The following is an 18,930-nucleotide window of genomic DNA, read 5'->3' as shown; positions in this document are numbered from 1 at the left end:
GTTATGCACTTTGGTGGCAAGAATAGGAAGGCAGATTACTATCTGAATGGCGTCAAGTTAGGAAAAGGGGAAGTACAACGAGATCCAGGTGTCCTTGTTCATCAGTCACTGAAAGTAAGCATGCAGGTACAGCATGTTGGCCTTCATAACAAGGGGAGTTGAGTATAGGAGCAAAGAGGTCTTTCTGCAGTTGTACAGGGCCCACACCTGGAGTATTGTGTTCAGTTTTGGTCTCCAAATTTGAGGAAGGACATTCTTGCTATTGAGGGAGTGCAGCGTAGGTTCACGAGGTTAATTCCCGGGATGGTGGGACTGTCATATGTTGAAAGATTGGAGCGACTGGTCTTGTATACACTGGAATTTAGAAGGATGAGAGGGGATCTGATTGAAACATATAAGATTATTAAGGGATTGGACACACTAGAGGCAGGAAACATGTTCCTGATGTTGGGGGAGTCCAGAACCAGAGGCCACAGTTTAAGAATAAGGGGTAGGCCATTTAGAACGGAGTTGAGGAAAAACTTTTTCACCCAGAGTTGTGAATCTGTGGAATGCTGTGGCTCAGGCAGTGGAGGCCAATTCTCTGGATGTTTACAAGAAAGAGTTAGATAGAGCTCTTAAAGATGGTGGAGTCAAGGGATATGGGGAGAAGGCAGGAACGGGATACTGATTGTGGATGATCAGCCATGATCACAGTGAATGGCGGTGCAAGCTTAAAGGGCAGAATGGCCTACTGCTGCCCCATTGTCTATTTTTTTCTAAAATTGACTCCTTCTACCATAGGCCACAAACTTATCAATCACCCCTCGTATTGAGCTTGATAGGTATGTGTTCTTTATCAGTTTTGGAACTTGCTGATCACTTGCCCAAAGTGATGGTTGATTTTGGCCTGATGAAATTGAAATATCAGTTTATGTCTAATAATTACATTGGGTTTATTTGTGAATGTTTTAAGTGCTGCAAATTCACAAGTGCTAGAAACAGAAAATGCTCTGCAGGTCAGGCAGCATGTGAAGGGAGAAACAGCTGACGATAAGGTTGGTCAGCGATCTACCATATTTCTTGTTTTTCTTTCTCCAATCATACTGCCTGTTCTACCTAAGATCATCAACAATTTAAATTTTTTTTTGGGTTTGTGACATCTCCCTCATCATTTCTCTTCAGCACTATTTATTTTCATAACAGAGTAATTTTATGTCTTGCAATAAACTGCTGCTACAAAACAGCAAATTTCATGACATAGGTAAGTGATGATAAACCTGATTGTGAATCCTTGTTTTCAAGATGCTTAACTTTTGTCTTTGCCTCTGCAGAAGAAGAGGAGGAAGAAGACGAAAATGCTGATGATCAAGATGAGCAGGGGAATTTGAAGGACTTCATTAATGATGATGTGGAAGAGGATGATGAGGAGGAAGAGGAGGAGGAAGACGATGATGCAGGGAGTGAAAGATCAGGAGGTTCAGATGCTATCATTAAGAAAAGGAAACGCAAATGTTAGTACTAATATCAGATACTTTTAAGATAGAAAATCAGACTCTCAGGGATTTAAACATTCTTTCAATTATTGCTAATGCTAGCGATAAAGTTCTGAAAAATTTCAAAGAAAATTTTTTAGTGTGACCTGTTGCTGAGAGAAATGTCGGGAACTTATCGAATATATGAATTTTTAATGATAGGAAGCAGTCAGCACCCCTGGAGGGTTCACAACAGAATATAATGCAGTATTGGGTGGGTGGAGGGTGATAAGGTTTCAGTGATTCTTGTGTTGAAGTCATTTTTTTAACCCATGTCTTTAGAGACAGTGTATTATTTTATTTTAACATTAATTGTTGTTTTATTTATTATGTGCAGCTTACGATGACAGACTGGAAGATGATGATTTTGACCTAATTGAGGAAAACTTGGGTGTCAAAGTCAAAAGGGTAACTAATTATTTTGCTTTATCCAATTACTGTGATCATTCAGAATTGAGAGGTAGTGGAGCTTTCATCAGGTGGAAAATAACTGTTATTTCCAATATCACAATGTGGTAAAAAATGAATATTAAATTAATTTTGTCATCAGAACACTGCCAAAGTGCCATTAGTTCTGGCTCGCATAGTTGCAGATCTTTGTATGTTGCATTGCAGTACAAGAGCTTTTCAAAGAAATACCAGGGTTACAAGTCGATCCCATTCATACTTGGAATAGTTTGAGGTGCTAAGTTAAGAATTGGCAGAAAAGCAAAAATTAAAATTATTAATTTGGGACAATTGCTTTCTGTGAGTAAATTTATGGGTGCACTGTTAACTGAAGCAGTTTTCCGCAACTCGCTGAAAGTAAATTTCAGAAACTTCCATTTGAGACTATGAAAGGGTAATTCAATAGAGCAATGAATTTGCTTGGTTTTGATCAAACCGGTGTAGATAAATGCTAGATTTCTGTTTTCTAACCATTTTAACAAAGAAAAACATTCCAACTTCACAGGAATGTTACAAACAAAATCTGAGATTGGACTGTAAATGGAGATAGTAGGGAGAATAATTAAAAGCTTCATAGTTTTGTGATAGAGGAATATGGTCATGGTAGAAAAAAACTTAAGCATGTGATTCTGGAGCTGAGGTCCTTGGCAGCTGATAGAATGGACACCAGTTTTAGGGCAGTTACATTTGGAATTGATCTGGAAGCTAAAATTTGGAAGAACACATGAGATTAAATGGAATAAAATCTTGAAAGCCATAACAATGACATACTGTAATTAAAATATGAAATTTGGATGCTGTCTGATAAGTGTGAAGTGAAAGAGTGGGGAAGGGTGGTGGTGAGTAAAGTTTAAATGTGAATCCAGTAATCCTTCAATTATAACTTGTCATGGCATAAAACTCTCAAGGCCAGACTGCTGTGCAGCTGTCTATTGTCCATCTTCCATCCAGCTGTTCTCTTGTTCGGCTTCAGCTTCGGACTCTTTAATCCACGGACAGGTTTGACTTTTGAGCACTGTGTTATCGGTCTCCCTTCCAACATCAGTTTAATCATTTAGCTTTGAGTATGCTGTATAGAGCTGTCACACAAGCTGGAAAGTGACAACTACTTAGGGTCCTTAGTTCTATATGATTGCTAGCCTTTGGAAATTTGATCAGTACTTTGGATGTTAATGGTTTTTAAAAAAACTTTTGAAAACAATTCATAATGAGGATTGTGCACATGTATAAATGATTAACAGCAAGAATCTATCAAGCCTTATACATAGTTTCTACACCAATGTAGCTCCCAACCTATCAGACAAGAGCAAAATGCATTTTTAGATACTAGAAAGCTGATTCTGAAAAATATCTCTTCATTTCCTCTAACGTTTGTATGGTTAATAACTAGTCGGAGATTACTTTGGCCAAATTTATATTAATCACATCTTTAAGGAGAGGATCACTGAAGATGATGTAAACTTTTAAAAGACATTTGATGTGACTTTACAATACTGATTTTTAGTCAGAATTAGAGCCCATGGTGTCAAAATTGGCTACAGGACAAAAAGTAGGTGTAGCGGTAAACAGTTGTTTTTCAGCCTGGAAAAGTACACAGTGATGTTCTCCAGGAGACGGTATTAAGATTATTGTGTCAAATGTCCATCAGTGATATGAATTTTGGATTTCCAGAACAGTTTAAAGTCTGAAGAAGTCAAGAATCTCTGAATTCAATGACCAGAATGGTAATTTCAGGAGAATATAGAGTGGCTGGTAAAAACGAGCAGATGCATGGTGAATGAAACTTAAGTATCATTTGATAAAGTCAGAGAAGGCAATATATATTTATTGATCAATCTTTTAAGCTGTATATTGGAATGACTTGTAGAAATGGTCCACAAATCCTTCATGATGACAAGCTAAGTTGAGAAGATAAAAATGTCTATGGGATCATTGGCTTTATGGCTTTATTAGATAAATATCCTACAAAAGTGATGCATATAAAACTTGTCTAAATTTATTTCCAGTATGCGTTCAATTCTGGATGACATATTTTAGGAAAATGTTAATTTCTTAAGGTACAGAAGAGTTACAGGTGCAAGAACTCCATTCCTATTATCAAGAAACTAAAGCATCTGAGGTTGTTTACAGCAGGGAATGTTTAGAGGAGATTTTATTGAAATATTCAAAATAGTTGATGGTTTTTATGGGATAAATATGGAGAACCTTTTCCTGATGGAGAATGGTTATTATCCAAAGGACAAAGTTGTGATTGGCTGAAAATCAGATATAGAAGCAGAGCTCCTAGAGCACATTTTTGAGATTTGAAAAACACTATCTGGTGGGGTTGTGGAAGCATGCTCAACAGATTTCAATGATGATTTGACGGGAATTGAGATAATGGGGCTTTAGAGAAAGAACAAACAAGAAGGAATAATTGTATAGTTCTGTAAAAGATCTAGGTGTAACCCACTTACTGAGCTTGTATGCGAACTTGGCTCATTAGCTGGCTCTGCTAACAGCCACGAGACTTAGTGACGAGAAGGGCACCTTTCATAAACAACATGTGTCTAGGGTCGGTATGACTTGAGATCAACCAAACAGAAAAGTTGTGATGTTTTGATTAACATGACCCTGATTTGAGCAGATGCTGTGTAAGTACTGCCCATACACAACTATCAGTTGGCAAGAAATAACAGATTGTACACTGCATACAATTATAAAGAAAATTTATTTACTAATTTTAGCTTTATCAAGCAGTTATTAATAGAAAGAAAAGAGAAAAGGGGGGGGGGGAAAGAAAAAGGGCCTATTACAATTAAACCAGTCTGTGCACATACATTGGAGCTTGTATTGTCCAAAAGCTGGGTGTGACTGTTAGTCAAAGCACTAAATTCTCATCACCAGTCACCGGTAGAAGTTCCCAACTGGGACTCTTTCATTACGCAAGCGCTCCTTGTAATTTGCGTAATCCTATCGAATCAAATCCTGAGACCATCTCCCTCAATCTTCTCATCTCTGCCCAGCTCTCTTGAACCTTCTCTCAATTCCACAATCCTGATTGGCTGAATTCTAAAGTTGATCTTTAGCTGAGCCCAAAACATTCTACCAGCTGGGCACACTGCTTTTACAGAAAGCTACTAATTGAAATACCTTACAGCAGTGACATTAAAAATCTTAGCCAGCGCATTACATAGGGTATTCACAATGACCCATTTGGCCAACTTGAGTGGCATTTCATTCTATGAATCCATCAACTTGGGTCTGAAATAGTCAGGATTTCTTTTGGACAAATTAGCAGTCATTCCACAAGGTTGAAAATTGTTTTAATATCTTAAATGTTTTACAGGCAAAGAGAAACTCATTAACAGTGAACCTAACTTTTGATTTTAGATTTTCCTCAATTTTATTAAATAGAAAGAATTTTTGAAAGAAATGCAATTTAAGCCCATAGTGACCTTTTTTGGAAAATGTTTTGTTTTCCTGAAGCTAAGGAATAGCAAGGTGAATGGGCTCACCATTCTAAGCTTCTAGAGTTTTCACTATGGGAATCATTTCTTGTAATCCTCATTTGAACTTTTCCATAGCTTCTGTGTGATAAATGAGTTAAATTAAAGATTCAACTACAACCTGACCAAGGTTTTTTTTTAAAAAGCACCAAATTAAACCCATACTCACAGAAAGAAAATTTTAAGCTTGTAGTAATGAAAGTTTAGAGGAATCCTAGGCAAGTTTTAGATACATTTTCCCTCATTTTAAATTGAGAGCTAATAATTATGAATCTATTTACATATTTATCAACAGCCTTATGTTTTTTAACTCCTCTATCTAATTGTCTTTGTCCAACAGTGTGAGATATGTACAAAATCCATTCAGGTTGCTGTTAATTTTCTACTTGAAGAATTTAATTTACTGAATGGATTTAGTATGATTTTACAATAGAAAATACAGCTAGAAGTTATTTCCTTGACAGTTGTTGATCTTTAAGCATTGTTCATATGTTAGATAGCATTTGTGCCAAAATTAGGCATTAAATTAGCCATAAAATATATAAAATATGATCTTTTTAATTTCTTATAGCTTGTGTTTAGTGGGGATATCAATACATTCATCCAGCTGCTATGACTACATCTTCAATGCAGCCCTCTGATTTAAAGTATTGTAGATAATTAATTAGTTTATAGTTTTTAATCTTGATGAATAACTCTTAATAGCAAAAATTCCGACGTGTGAAAAAAGTATCTGATGATGAAGATGAAGAGGAAGAAGAAACCACCAAGAAAGGACATGAAAAGGAGGCTATTGCTGATGAACTTTTCCCGGAGTTTGAAGGGGAAGAAGGAGAGCAGGCGGAAGCACCGGTAGTAGCCCCTGAAGAAGAGGAGGAGGAAGAAGAGGAAGAATCAGGTATGTTTGAGTTATCACCACAATCCCAAGAATAGAAGCCTCTTGATTTGAGGGAGCAAGATCATTGTATCACCATGAGGTGATACTTTTGTTTGTAATCAGTGCTAATCAACATGCTGTTCTATTAACCCGTGCAGTTGCTTTGTTCCAAGTGGCAGTAAGTTATTCCTGTTAAGCAAATAACATCACTTTTAGAATCGTACCTCATTTATTACAAAGATAGAATTTATATTAAAATGGAATTTAGAAAACATTTAACATGACTGTTCCAGTTAGGAAACACAAGTTTGTAGAATTTAAGTATGAAGTATGGTTTAGTTGTAAGTATTTTTATTTCTGAGTTCAAACCTATTCCAGTTAATTGAACATAAAATATAAATTGTCACCCCCTCCAATACCAAATGAATCTTTCCAATAAGACATGAGGAATTTGGGAACATATTAATATATGCTGGACCTCCCCAGTTATAGAAGAGAACTAGTATGCTATTAGTTACTGATGCATTCTAGTTTACAGCATTTGTTGCAGGTACTGGGGGAGCGCAAGATCGTTGGTGGTTGAGCCATTTACTGAAGGGGAGCTGATTGTGACTTGTGTTTTATTTCCTTAGTCACTTCAATCAGTTCCTGTTGGTCAGATTTCATATTTTGCTGCAGCAGGTTTTACATTTGTCTCAATGGACCGAATGGTCAATTTTGCTCCTATATCTAATGGTCATATGGTCTAAATTTGTTAAATGGATGTTTGATGGTTAGTGTGGACTCTTAACTTTGAAGGCCTGTTTCAATGCTGAATGGCTTCATGACTGATTTACAAAAATTAAAGAACAGTATTTTGGTTTACTTTTAAGTTGATTATGCAAATATAATCATTTTTATTAAATATAATCAATTATATGTAGATATCGATGACTTCATTGTTGATGATGATGGGCAACCACTCAAGAAACCAAAGTGGAAGAGAAAATTTTCGGGGTACACAGATGCGTAAGTTAGCATTCTATTACAGAAAATTATCTCTTAGCTACCTGGCATTATGCTGGTATAATCAAGACCCTCTAGGAAAGCACTTCTGAAAAAACGTTAATAGTTCTTTTGCTATACAAGTTTAAAGACCAGCATATGTGACAAAGAAAAGTTGCTACCATTAAACCCTTTCCACGATGCTGTTCTATGTAGTGTTCAAATCTTTGCTTAAGAGAAAATGGTAAATGCATATTTTTACATTTTCTACATACCTAAGTGAGATGATGTGACAATCAAAATGGTCTTGTATTGCATTGTGAAATTATGTAAATGAGTTTCATGGTGGTGGCAATGTATGGATGACCTTCAAAGATGATTATTTTTCGGACCTATTTTCTGATTTGTGACCATCCGTGTGTATGTTATCCAACATAATTTTAAAAACTACTAAATGTGTGATTGGTAGTTTTTAATCTTAATTACAGTGCTCTTCAAGAAGCTCAGGAGATCTTCGGAGTAGATTTTGATTACGATGAATTTGAAAAATATAATGAATATGATGAGGAGCTGGAGGAGGAATATGAGTTTGAAGATGAGGAATTAGGAGAAGGTGAAACAAGAGTTCGCCCAAAGAAAACCGCCAAAAAGCGTGTAAGCCGGCGTAGCATCTTTGAGATCTATGAACCCAGTGAACTGGAGAGCAGCCATCTCACAGACCAGGACAACGAGATCAGAGTCACAGACATGCCAGAAAGATTCCAGGTTAGTTCACTGTCTTCAAGGAAATGGGTCACCTGCTTTAACTTTGGTTTGGCCTTTTATTATAGTGTTTAGCAGAGGCAATACTTTGGAAACTACAACTTTTAGTCTTGATCATGTTTATGTGTTTAGTGCCACAGAGTAATTCAGCGTGGAAACAGGCCCTGTGGCACAACTGGTCTAACCCAACCACAGCATTTTCGCTGCTCATTCCGTGTACTCATTACCCTCCATGACTAGAAGTTACCACTCAGAATTATGAGGTTGGGGGCAGGTGGGAGCTTGGATGCTTTAATAGAATGTAAGGAGAAAGGGATTAATAGATGATTAGTATAGATGGGTGTTTGTTATTTGGCATGGATCGTTGGATTATTTCACGGCAGCCTTGTATAAAGTTGAAAGTTATGATTATTTTATGCTGATCCTAAATTACTTGTAACGTAATTTTAATCCTGGTTAACTATAGTTTATGTGGACATTTCAAGAATTTGCATTTTTCCTTGCCTGTCTACTTTCACTTAATAACTCACTACATCCTCTTAAGTGTATGTCAGCAAGTTTAACTGAGGATTTGATAACTATTCCTTAACTCCCAATAAAATTCTGATACCAATGTTCATATCACCAGAGCCACTGATCCACTCTTAATTTCTTATGCAGTTGCAAATTTACTAGTTGTTTTATAAATCAAAACATTACATTATATAATAGTGGGCAACCAGATAGTCCTATTGACAGTTTACCAAGGAATACCACAATTATAATCAACTGGTTCTTAAATTATCTTCTCTGACATCTGAAGCAGCTGCTCAAGGTAATAAAGTTCTTCAGTAGATCAAAGTTCAAAGTAAGTTAATTATCAAAGTGCATACATGTCATTATGTACAACCTGAGGTTCATTTTCTTGTGGGCATACTCAGTAAATCTGTAATAGAATAACAAGCATAACAGAATCAATTAAGACCACATCAGTAGATGGGTGAAATGGAAGTTTAAGAATTCTATTAACTAATCCCATTCTCTAGGCTATTACATTACCTTTAGCAAACTCTGCGTAATGTGCTTGGAATTGTGCCTCGGGAAGCATTACGTGGTTATAGATATCATTATTTAATCCTTGCAAAATCAGTATTTAATTTTTTTCCATAACATCACTGCACTAGTTTTAAGAGAAGGCTTGTCACCGGCTCAAGGAGCATTAGGAGACAATAAGTAAATGCAACGTTTCTAGACTCTACATCCTGAGAGTAGCTTTTCAGGGTTCATGTTTTAGTAATTTTGTTGCATATAATTAATCCATTCCACTAAATATTTAACTTGGGTTAATAAAACTAAACACCCACAGTGGTCAAAATTAAATTCTTTCAACAGCTTCGTGCAATTCCAGTCAAGTCATGTGAAGATGAAGAACTTGAGGAGGAGTCTGAGTGGATTTACAGAAATGCCTTCTCAACACCCACTGTTTCATTACAGGTTGGAGTCCATATCTATTTTCTGTTGAAAAATGTTTTCTTGTGGTTTCTAAAAATACGGGTCTAAATGGCAGTTTCTGTGCAGCTGGTTTCTTTACAATTTATATTTAGTTTTTGAGAATGCTATCAACATTAGGATTCAACTGATACATTAAGTATAAAGGTGCTCTTTTCCCAGGTGAAGTAAGGTGGAAGTTACAGAAGAAATGTTTTTCAAGTCTGTTGTCTCAAAATATCTCAAGTAACTGAAGGGCCATGACTTGTGCTCCTCGGGGATTATTTTATATTGCTTCTAATAAGTTTTTTTTTACAATTCGCAGTGGCACCTGCAAAGGGAAACTCATTGGATTTAGAGTGCCTACATTCAATTTTAGAAAAAAAATGATTAGTCACCTTCTCCAGTGAATACAGTTTACTTTCTGTACACTTGGCCTTCATAGTTAGAAGATATCAATACAAAATTTGTTGAAATTATCGTACTATATTGTTCAGGCTAAAAGTATGAAGGATTTACCAGAGTTGCAAATAGACTGCATACTCAAAAAGGATAATGACAAACTTGTGTAAATCAATACTGAAGCCTCATTTTGACTATTATATCCATTTTTAGAAACCACAAAGAGACCATATGGTACCATGGATGAGGAGAATCAGTAATGTGAATAAGGTTGAGAAGTTTATCCACTGGTTGTAGGGTCACGAATCATGAGATGCGTATTTATGATAATCATTGAAAGAAACAGATGCAAGCAACTTTAGCAAATAAATTAATTTGTGATTTGGAATGCACTGGTGAAAGAATGATGGAAGATTACTGCTACCACAGCTTGTTTCTGACAGCATCTGTTTCCAAAATATTTGTTTACTATTACAGGAAAGCTCTAAATACCAGGAATATGGCAGGGAAATCAACAACTTAAGCCAAATTTAGAAACTAAGCAAAACTCTGTTTTAAAGAGTTTGGAATAGAATCTGTGGAATTATGGAGAAGGAGCATAGTTAGTGAGTGACTGGATGGCCTTATCGACAGGGCCAAATTGGCAATCTTGTGTGACTTGATAGTTTTTCTGGCATAGATTTGTAAGTCTGCAGTTTTTATTTTGCGTAAGAGCAACAGTTGAAAATACTAGAAACTAGCTTGGGGAAACTAGTTAGGAAACAAAACACTCATTTACATTGATTGAGCTGCCAGAAAAACTCAAATACACATAGATATTTGAGAGCTAAATTGTACTGCTTTTGTCCATCTGTTTTATCCAGTTCTTATATCAACTTTTTAAACAAATTACTGAAGGATATTGTTGTCTTTTGCTTCAGTAATATAGGATGTTCCTTTAGAACAGAGATGATGGTGAATCTGTGGAATTCATTGCCAGAGATGGCTGCGAAGACCAAGTCATTGGGTATATTTAAAGTGTAGGATGATTAGTAAGTTGTAGATCTTGATTAGTAAGGGCATCAAAAGTTACAGGGAGAAGGAAGGCGAGTCGGGTTGAGAGGGATAATGAATGTGTCATAATGGAATACTGGAGTAGACTTAATGGGCTAAATGGTCTAATTCTGCATCTAATGTGCTTATGATCTTATCAATACTAAGCTCCTGTTGCCAAAATATTTGGTTTTCCATTATAGGAGAGTTCAGAGTACCTGGAACGTGGGCAGGGTATCAGCAATTTTAGCCGAAAAGGTCCTGCAACTATCCAGAAGATAAAAGAAGCACTCAATTTTATGAGAAACCAGCATTTTGAGGTATTTCTGTTTTCCAGTATTTGCTGTGTTAGTGAATTGCATACTATGAACTTTTTGTAATACTTTACAAATACAGAGAACTAGTTAAAGTGCAAAGTCATTAAAAGGAATTTGGAATAGAATGTGCACGTTTTGACATTAGTTCTCATTCTGGGGGTTTGTCCATTATTGGGCACAGAGCAGGTTTTGGGATGAAAACTCTGGTATCCTGGCAAAGTGCGCTGTGATCCTTGTGACAGATCTCATCCTCCGTTATGGTTTTCTGACAGAATTGATTGCACCAGTAGCAAGGTGTAAACATTGGAATGCCATCACTGAGGTCTTTCCTCAAGACATTGTGGACATACTATGTTTAGACACTGGAATGTGTGGCAACACTTGTGGACTGCCCCCCTCCCATCCTTTGGTGTGTTGATTTTAATGCAAACAACATGTTTCACTGAGCGTTTTGAAATGCAGTACAATTTGAATCTGAAACCGTTTTATTTTCCTCAAGAAATCTTGGTATGACTCTCACCTCAGTTCCATTTGAATTGAATTCCAGCTTTTCGTCACATGTCCTGATATTTCCCCTGTGGTTCAGTGCTAACTGTTCATTAGTGATGCTTGTAAACACCTGATGTGCATTCATATTGTACAGCTATTGTATAACTGTATATATGTTGTTTACAAACATAATTTATTTACTTTTACTGTTTATAGTAAAGTAAAACATTGGTATTAGTTGAACTTGCATAAAAATGTATATATTAAATGAAATCATGTTTGTGGAAAGATGTTGCATATATTGTTTATTTATGGTGGTACTAACGTTATCAAAGTTCAAAGTAAATTTATTAAAGTGCATATATGTCACCATATACAACCCAGGGAATCATTTTCTTGCGGACATACTCAATAATTCCATACAAACACAAAAAGATAGAAATATTAATAATAAGTAAGTTAACAAATTTACTATTGAGAACGTGCAACGAAGAGTTCTTGAAAGTGAGTCATTTCAGTGATCCGGCAAGAGAAGTTGAGTGAAGTTAACACGAGGAAATCTGCAGATGCTGGAAATTCAAGCAACACGTCGACAGTGCTTCTTATAGATGGCCTGCTGTGTTCCACCAGCATTTTGTCTGTGTTGCTTGAGTGAAGTTTTCCTCTTTGGTTCAAAAGACTGATGTTTGAGGGGTAATAACTGTTTCTGAATCTGGTGGTGAGGGACCCGAGGTTCCTGTATCACCTTCCTGATGGCAGCAGTAAGAAGAGAGCATGGCCTAGGTGGTGGAGGTCTTTGATAATGGATGCTGCTTTCCTATGACAGTGTTTTGTGTGTATGCGCTCAATGATGGGAGGGCATTATCCATGATGGACTGGGCAGTATCCGCCACTACTTGTGGGATTTTCCATTCAAGGGAATTGCGGTTTCCATACCAGGCCATGATGTAACTAGTCAGTATATCCACCGCCACACATCTGCAGAAGTTTACAAACTCCTAAGGAAGTAGAGATGCTGCCGTGCTTTCTTCATAATTGCACTTACTTGCTAGGACCAGGACAGGTCCCTCAAAATAATAATAGCAAGGAATTTAAATTTGCTGACGCTGTCCACCTCTGATCCTCTGATGAGGAGTGGCTTGTGGACCTCTGGTTTCCTTCTCCTGAAGTCAATAATTAGTTCCTTGATCTTGCTGACATTGTGTAAAAAGTTGTTGTTACGACAATACTCAGCCAGATTTTCAATCTCCCCCCTGTGTGCCTATTCATTGCCATCTTTGATTTGGTCTATGATGCTGTAGCTGATTATAATTTCGTACTTTCCAAAAACATTATACTAAAATCTATTTTGTTTCCTAGGTGCCTTTTATTGCCTTCTACAGAAAGGAGTATGTAGAGCCAGAACTAAACATCAATGATCTGTGGAAGGTTTGGCAGTGGGATGAGAAGGTAGGGGTTGGTGGTCAATGCTTGAAGTAAAATTTGTTAAGTAATGAAATATATGGAACATAGCTTTTCATTAAAGGAAAGTTGATTGTAATAACAACTAGCACGCATTCTAAATCTAACCAACTTTGCTCCAAAGGTACAGCTAGAGGCATCCAGAGGAAATACAGTTCTATGGAGTTGCAGAGTTTCCTCTTCTGGAATTAAACATGTTGGAAGGCAGCTGTCACAATCCACATAGTAGTAGGGCCTTGCACAATGTAATGTCATTGCATGCAGTACAATGGGGTGGAAGTGGAACAAGCCCAGCCAGTGAAACTACCGAAGGACTTTGGAAACTAGATAATGCCCCAGATTTTGCTTCTCAAAGTGTAAATGTTAAAGTGATTAAATTACTTAAACCTAATATTTTAAATTTAAAACATTGAAGTTAATACATAAAATACATGTTGATTATTCTCTCAAAGCTTTCATTGACCACACAAGCTATTGAGCTAATAGTCCAAAATTGATTATGGTCAGGAAAACTGACCAGCAAGTTTGAGCATTCATATGTACACAGAAATTCTGAATTTGGTGGAACTTGCACTGAGAATCCAAACAGCTGGCATTTCCCCAAGAATTCCAGCCCATTGTTTCCAGGATGAATCTCTTAATAGGCATATCGGTTTGCCGAGGTCAGGCAAATATCTTTTTTTTTTCCAAATTGAAATGAGGTTTTGCTACCCTCTGAATGAAGAAATTTCTTTTATCTGTCCTGAGTTGTTGTCCTCTAATTCTGGAATTGTGACCATACCACCTCAACTTTTAACCAATGCTGTTAAGCCACTTGGGATTTTTTTCCATGCACATGCATACTGATGTTTGTTGCTTCATGCATAAGCACCTTTGTGGTTCTCACCACTTCAAAGTACTTTAGTTTTCTTTGTAATGAAAATGATTAGCATTTTTCACATTATTTTTCACATCACCTTTCCATTCCTTTCAACTATTTATCTCCTGAAAGCTCTCTGTATCCTCCTCACAGTCCTCATTGCCAGCGAGCTTGGTGTCTTGGATATGTTATATCCAATTCCCTCATTCACGTATATTATGAAGAACTGTGTCCCCAGTATTGATCTTTGCTGTGATCAACCGCCAGAAATTGACTAGTTTATTTCTCTGTTTTCTGTCCTTCAATAAGTCACTAATCCAGATGGTATATTTCCCTCAATTCTGTCCATTCAACTTTTGTTTAAAAATGTGAATATGCCTTTTAGAAGACTTATGAAACTACAGAGATACCACATTGCTGGTTCACAAACATCTCTATTGTTTAATGTAACCATTAAAAAAAAATAGTCTTGTTAATTGTAATTTTCCTTTTGTAGGTTCATTTTGCCTGATCCTTTTGTTATTTTTCTTGTCCTTTGCCACTTCATTAATAATTAATTATAGCATTTTCCTTAATGTTGATGCCACGTTAGCTGTTGTAGATAGTTCTCTGTCCTCAAGTCAATAGAATTTTGACTGTCTCAATCACTGTCTCAATTCTTAATGCCTTTAGTTCCATTAATTTCTCCCATATTCGTTTTTATTCATTTTTTTATGTATGTTAGATTTATAGTATCATTTTGAAGAAATGCACTGATTCCTCTTCCATGAAGGTAGACACATAGTATTTAATTTTGCTGACTTTCTTTATCTGGATCTACTCTTGATCTCAATATTCTTTGATGTCTATATAAGACCCACATCAACCTTTGATCATCTTTATTGCATATTTCGAAGGACTTTTGGTAGGTTCTCCATGCAAGGTTCCGTCAGAAAGTAAAGAGGCATGGGCTCCAAGGAGACCTTGCTTTGTGGATGCAGAATTGGCTTGCCAGCAGAAGGCAGATGGTGATTGTAGATGGTTCATATTCTGCATGGAGGTCAGTGACCAGTGGTGTTCTGCAGGAATCTGTTCTGGGGGATGCCCCCCTCCCCCTTTGTGATATTTATCAATGACCTGGATGAAGAAGTAGAAGGATGGGTTAGTAAGTTTGCTGGACACAAAGGTTGGGGGTGTTGTGGATAGTCTGGAAGGTTGTCAGAGGTTACAGCAGGACATCGACAGGATGCAGAATTGGGCTGAGAAGTAGATGGACCTTAACCCAGATAAGAGTGAAGTGGTTCATTTTGGTGACTACAATTTGAAGACAGAATATAATATAAATGGTAAGACTCTGGGCAGTGAGGAGAATGAGAGATCTTGGGGTTCATGTTGATAGGACACTCAAAGTTGCTGCACAGCTTGACAGTGTTGTTAAGAAGGCATATGGTGTGTTGGCATTGAATTCATGGATTGAATTCAAGAGCCATGAGGTAATGTTACAACTTTATAGGACTTTGAAGTACTGTGTTCAGTTCTGGTCACTTCACTGCAGGAGGATGTGGAGAGAGTGCAGAGGAGGTTTACAAGGATGTTGCCTGGATTGGAGGGCGTACCTTATGACAATAGGTTGAGTGTACTTGGCCTTTTCTCCTTGCAGCGACAGGGGATGAGAGGTGACCTGATAGAGGTGTATGAGATGATGAGGGGTATTGTCGTGTGGATAGCCAGAGGCTTTTTCCCAGGGCCGAAATGGCTAACACAAGGGGACATAGTTTTAAGGTGCTTGGAAATAGGTACAGAGGGGATGTCAGGGCTACATTTTCACACAGAGTGGTAGTGCGTGAAATGCACTGCCAGCGGTGGTGGTGGAGGCGGATACAATAGGGTCTTCTAAGAGCCTCTTAGAGAGATACATGAAGCTTAGAAAAATAGAGGGCTGTGCCATGGTCAGCACAACATTGTGGGGCCGAAGGGCCTGTAATATGCTGTAAATTTCTATGTTCTTGTGTTCTATGACTTGCAGTCTGTTTCTGTTTCTCACTAGCCTACTCAAAACTGAGTAATATGGTTTTCTCTGTGATGACATTTTTATGAATAGGGTGTTAAGGGAAATGAATGTAATGAATGTTTTAATTCTGCTCACACAGCAAAAGCTGGCTTTTGTTCCCTTGCAATTTCAAGTTTCTATTCCGTATTGAGTTGTTACCAAGACGTGTTTAAGGCACAAAGCATAGAGTGCGTTGTAAATTTATTTAGAAGTCTGAATGAAATAAAAGTTAGACGTCATATTTCTCCTCCCACTTATTGGGTCTGTTGGAATCTCTTTTTGTTTACTGATGAATATTCTGCAGTTCTGCTTGAGTCACGTTTTGCAATGGTCCATTACAGTGGACACAGCTGAAGACTCGAAAAGAAAACCTTACCCGACTATTCCAGAAGATGCAAGCATACCAGTATGAACAAATCTCTGCTGATCCAGACAAACCCCTGGCCGATGGTGTTAGGGCACTGGACACTGCAGATATTGAAAGGTAACCTTCTGATGTTATCAAGTAGTTTGTTAGACATTCCTGGAAAGTCGTTAGCAGTTTACAATATATCTTTGCTTGCTCTTCTAGTGTTGCATAATGTGGTTATTGCAGTTGCAAAGCAAATGCTTTGAAACTGATGGAACCAAATAACAAAAATGAAATTTGCAACAGTATTTGAGAATGAGAAATTACAGTCTGTGATCCACAATCTGACATGCTGTAAATTACTGACATTGTTATATTTACTACATAGTATATATATTCTGAGCATTTATTTTATTTGATGAGCTACAGAAAAGAAAGCAGTTAGAAAATCAAACACATTTACCAGCCTTTGCTCTGTATCTGTTGGTATCCTTGTGTAAAAGTATTAATGGCTTCAACTAATCTAGACTCCACTATGTTGGGGGAATACTTTCCAGATTTTTTTGTTACTTCTTGTTAAAGAAATGTTCCCCATTTTCAGCCCTGAATGGCCTGAGCCTATTTTTAAAAGAATGCTCTTTTCTGGATTCTCAGCTAGAGGAGATAATTTATCTTTCCTATACAAAAATCCTTCCATCAAGTGAAGTCATGATTTCTGCAGTTGTTCCTTTTAATTTACCCCTGAAGAGTTCCTGTTACTTTTGTGCATCTAGATGAAATTTCTACCAAATGCCTTTGAAATACAGCACCCAGAAGACGGCAGTAGTTTATACTTGGTGTAATCAAGGCATTCATTCAAGTGAAATATAACTTCAATGCATTTGTATAACAACTCCTTGAGATAAAGATCTGATAGTCATTTTTTTTGTGCCTGCCCATTATCTTTATGGAACTGCATGTTATTTCTCTTTCAAAACATATTTGCATTTCCTGCATTTGTTTCTGTAAATTTTGTATTATTGTTATTTGTTCTGATAAGCTTTTTTGAATTTTTATAGATTAAAGGATGTGCAGTCAACTGATGAGCTGCGAGATGTGTATAACCACTTCTTGTTGTATTATGGTCGTGATATTCCAAAAATGCAAAATGCCTTAAAACCAAGTAAGAAGAAATACAAAAAGAATCAACAAGGTGGAGAGGATGAGGAGGAAGGTTGGTATGTCTCATTTTCACAGAGAAATCCGCTTTATTTTTCTTTTCCATATCAGCACATGAAACTAAATGTAATGAGGAATATTACTTTTGATGCTATTAGACCAAAGTGATGTCAGAATATGTTTCTATTGTACAATGTGTTGGGATGTAAACAAAGAAATAAAAGCAGGAGTGCGCCATTTTATCTAAATATACAATTGTAGGGAATTTTTTTTAGCAAAATACTGTTAAGATTTCATTTATGTTCCCTTGTAATGAAGGTAGATCGGGTATGCTGGGCTTGCTTCTCCCTAGAGATTGAGCGGTAACCTGATAGAAATATATAAGATTGAGAAGTGTGAATAGAGTAGACTCCCAAATCTTTCTCCCATAAACAAGGAGAAAAATATTGAAGGTGACAAGAAAAGGTTGTAACGGGGATTTAAGGGGTAAGAGTATTTCTTAGATAGACATTTATGTTGAACACGCTGCTAGAGAAAGTGGCGAAATCAGATTCAATTTTGCATTTAAGAACCAATTAAGCATGAAGGTAGGCAAGCAATAGAAGGGTAGTGTCCCAATGCAAACAGTTGGGATTAGTATAGATGTCCAAAAGGTTGGCATTGGGCGTTGTTGACCGATGGGCCCATTTCTGTGTCTTATGACTCTGACTGATAACATTCTCATATTGCCCATAATTTAGTTAATAACTTCAGTAACGTTGAGTTTTATTGAAATGTTAATTGAAAGATATTTTCATTGTACATTTCTCAGGAGAGCGTGATGAAGAAGTTGAAGATGATGAACATCACGGACCAGAGCTTAAGCAGGCTTCTCGCAGAGATATGTACACCATTTGCCAGAATGCTGGTCTAGGTAAGGTATTGAAACCTGTTAAACTGGATCTTTGCCTGGAATTGCTTTATTTATTTATTTATTTTAATTTTTTAAATTGCATGAAATGGCATTTGTGAGAAACATCTGGATTAAAATATGAATATCTGTGGGGCCAATCATAGGTTACATTTTTTGTATGAATATGAAATTGACATGTTTTCTGTGTGATTAAGTAATGTTACTAAATCCAAAGTGACTTCAAATTACCAGGCAGTGGGGAGCAAATTTTCCACTAAATCGAAGGGATACCTTGCAATAAACTAAAACTGAAATTTACATAGAAACATAGAAAACCTACAGCACAATACAGGTCCTTCGGCCCACAAAGTTGTGCCGAACTTGTCCCTACCGTAGAAATTTC

At 36.9% G+C, this 18,930-nt stretch overlaps 1 protein-coding gene across 1 annotated transcript in view; it reads left to right on the top strand.

Annotated features, from left to right (window-relative positions):
- Positions 1 to 18,930, top strand: part of supt6h (SPT6 homolog, histone chaperone and transcription elongation factor) — a 71,758-nt gene that overhangs the window by 11,264 nt on the left and 41,564 nt on the right. The window contains exons 3-13 of the mRNA XM_073053456.1: positions 1,314 to 1,493; positions 1,852 to 1,922; positions 6,155 to 6,347; positions 7,250 to 7,334; positions 7,799 to 8,075; positions 9,444 to 9,545; positions 11,177 to 11,293; positions 13,139 to 13,228; positions 16,470 to 16,612; positions 17,536 to 17,690; positions 18,447 to 18,548. Coding sequence (XP_072909557.1) covers positions 1,314 to 1,493; positions 1,852 to 1,922; positions 6,155 to 6,347; positions 7,250 to 7,334; positions 7,799 to 8,075; positions 9,444 to 9,545; positions 11,177 to 11,293; positions 13,139 to 13,228; positions 16,470 to 16,612; positions 17,536 to 17,690; positions 18,447 to 18,548 — 1,515 coding nt within the window. The remainder of the gene's footprint in view (positions 1 to 1,313; positions 1,494 to 1,851; positions 1,923 to 6,154; positions 6,348 to 7,249; positions 7,335 to 7,798; positions 8,076 to 9,443; positions 9,546 to 11,176; positions 11,294 to 13,138; positions 13,229 to 16,469; positions 16,613 to 17,535; positions 17,691 to 18,446; positions 18,549 to 18,930) is intronic.

Source organism: Hemitrygon akajei, chromosome 8, assembly GCF_048418815.1.
Source record: "Hemitrygon akajei chromosome 8, sHemAka1.3, whole genome shotgun sequence".
Lineage (NCBI taxonomy): Eukaryota > Metazoa > Chordata > Chondrichthyes > Myliobatiformes > Dasyatidae > Hemitrygon > Hemitrygon akajei.
This window is presented reverse-complemented; position numbering and strand designations above follow the sequence as displayed.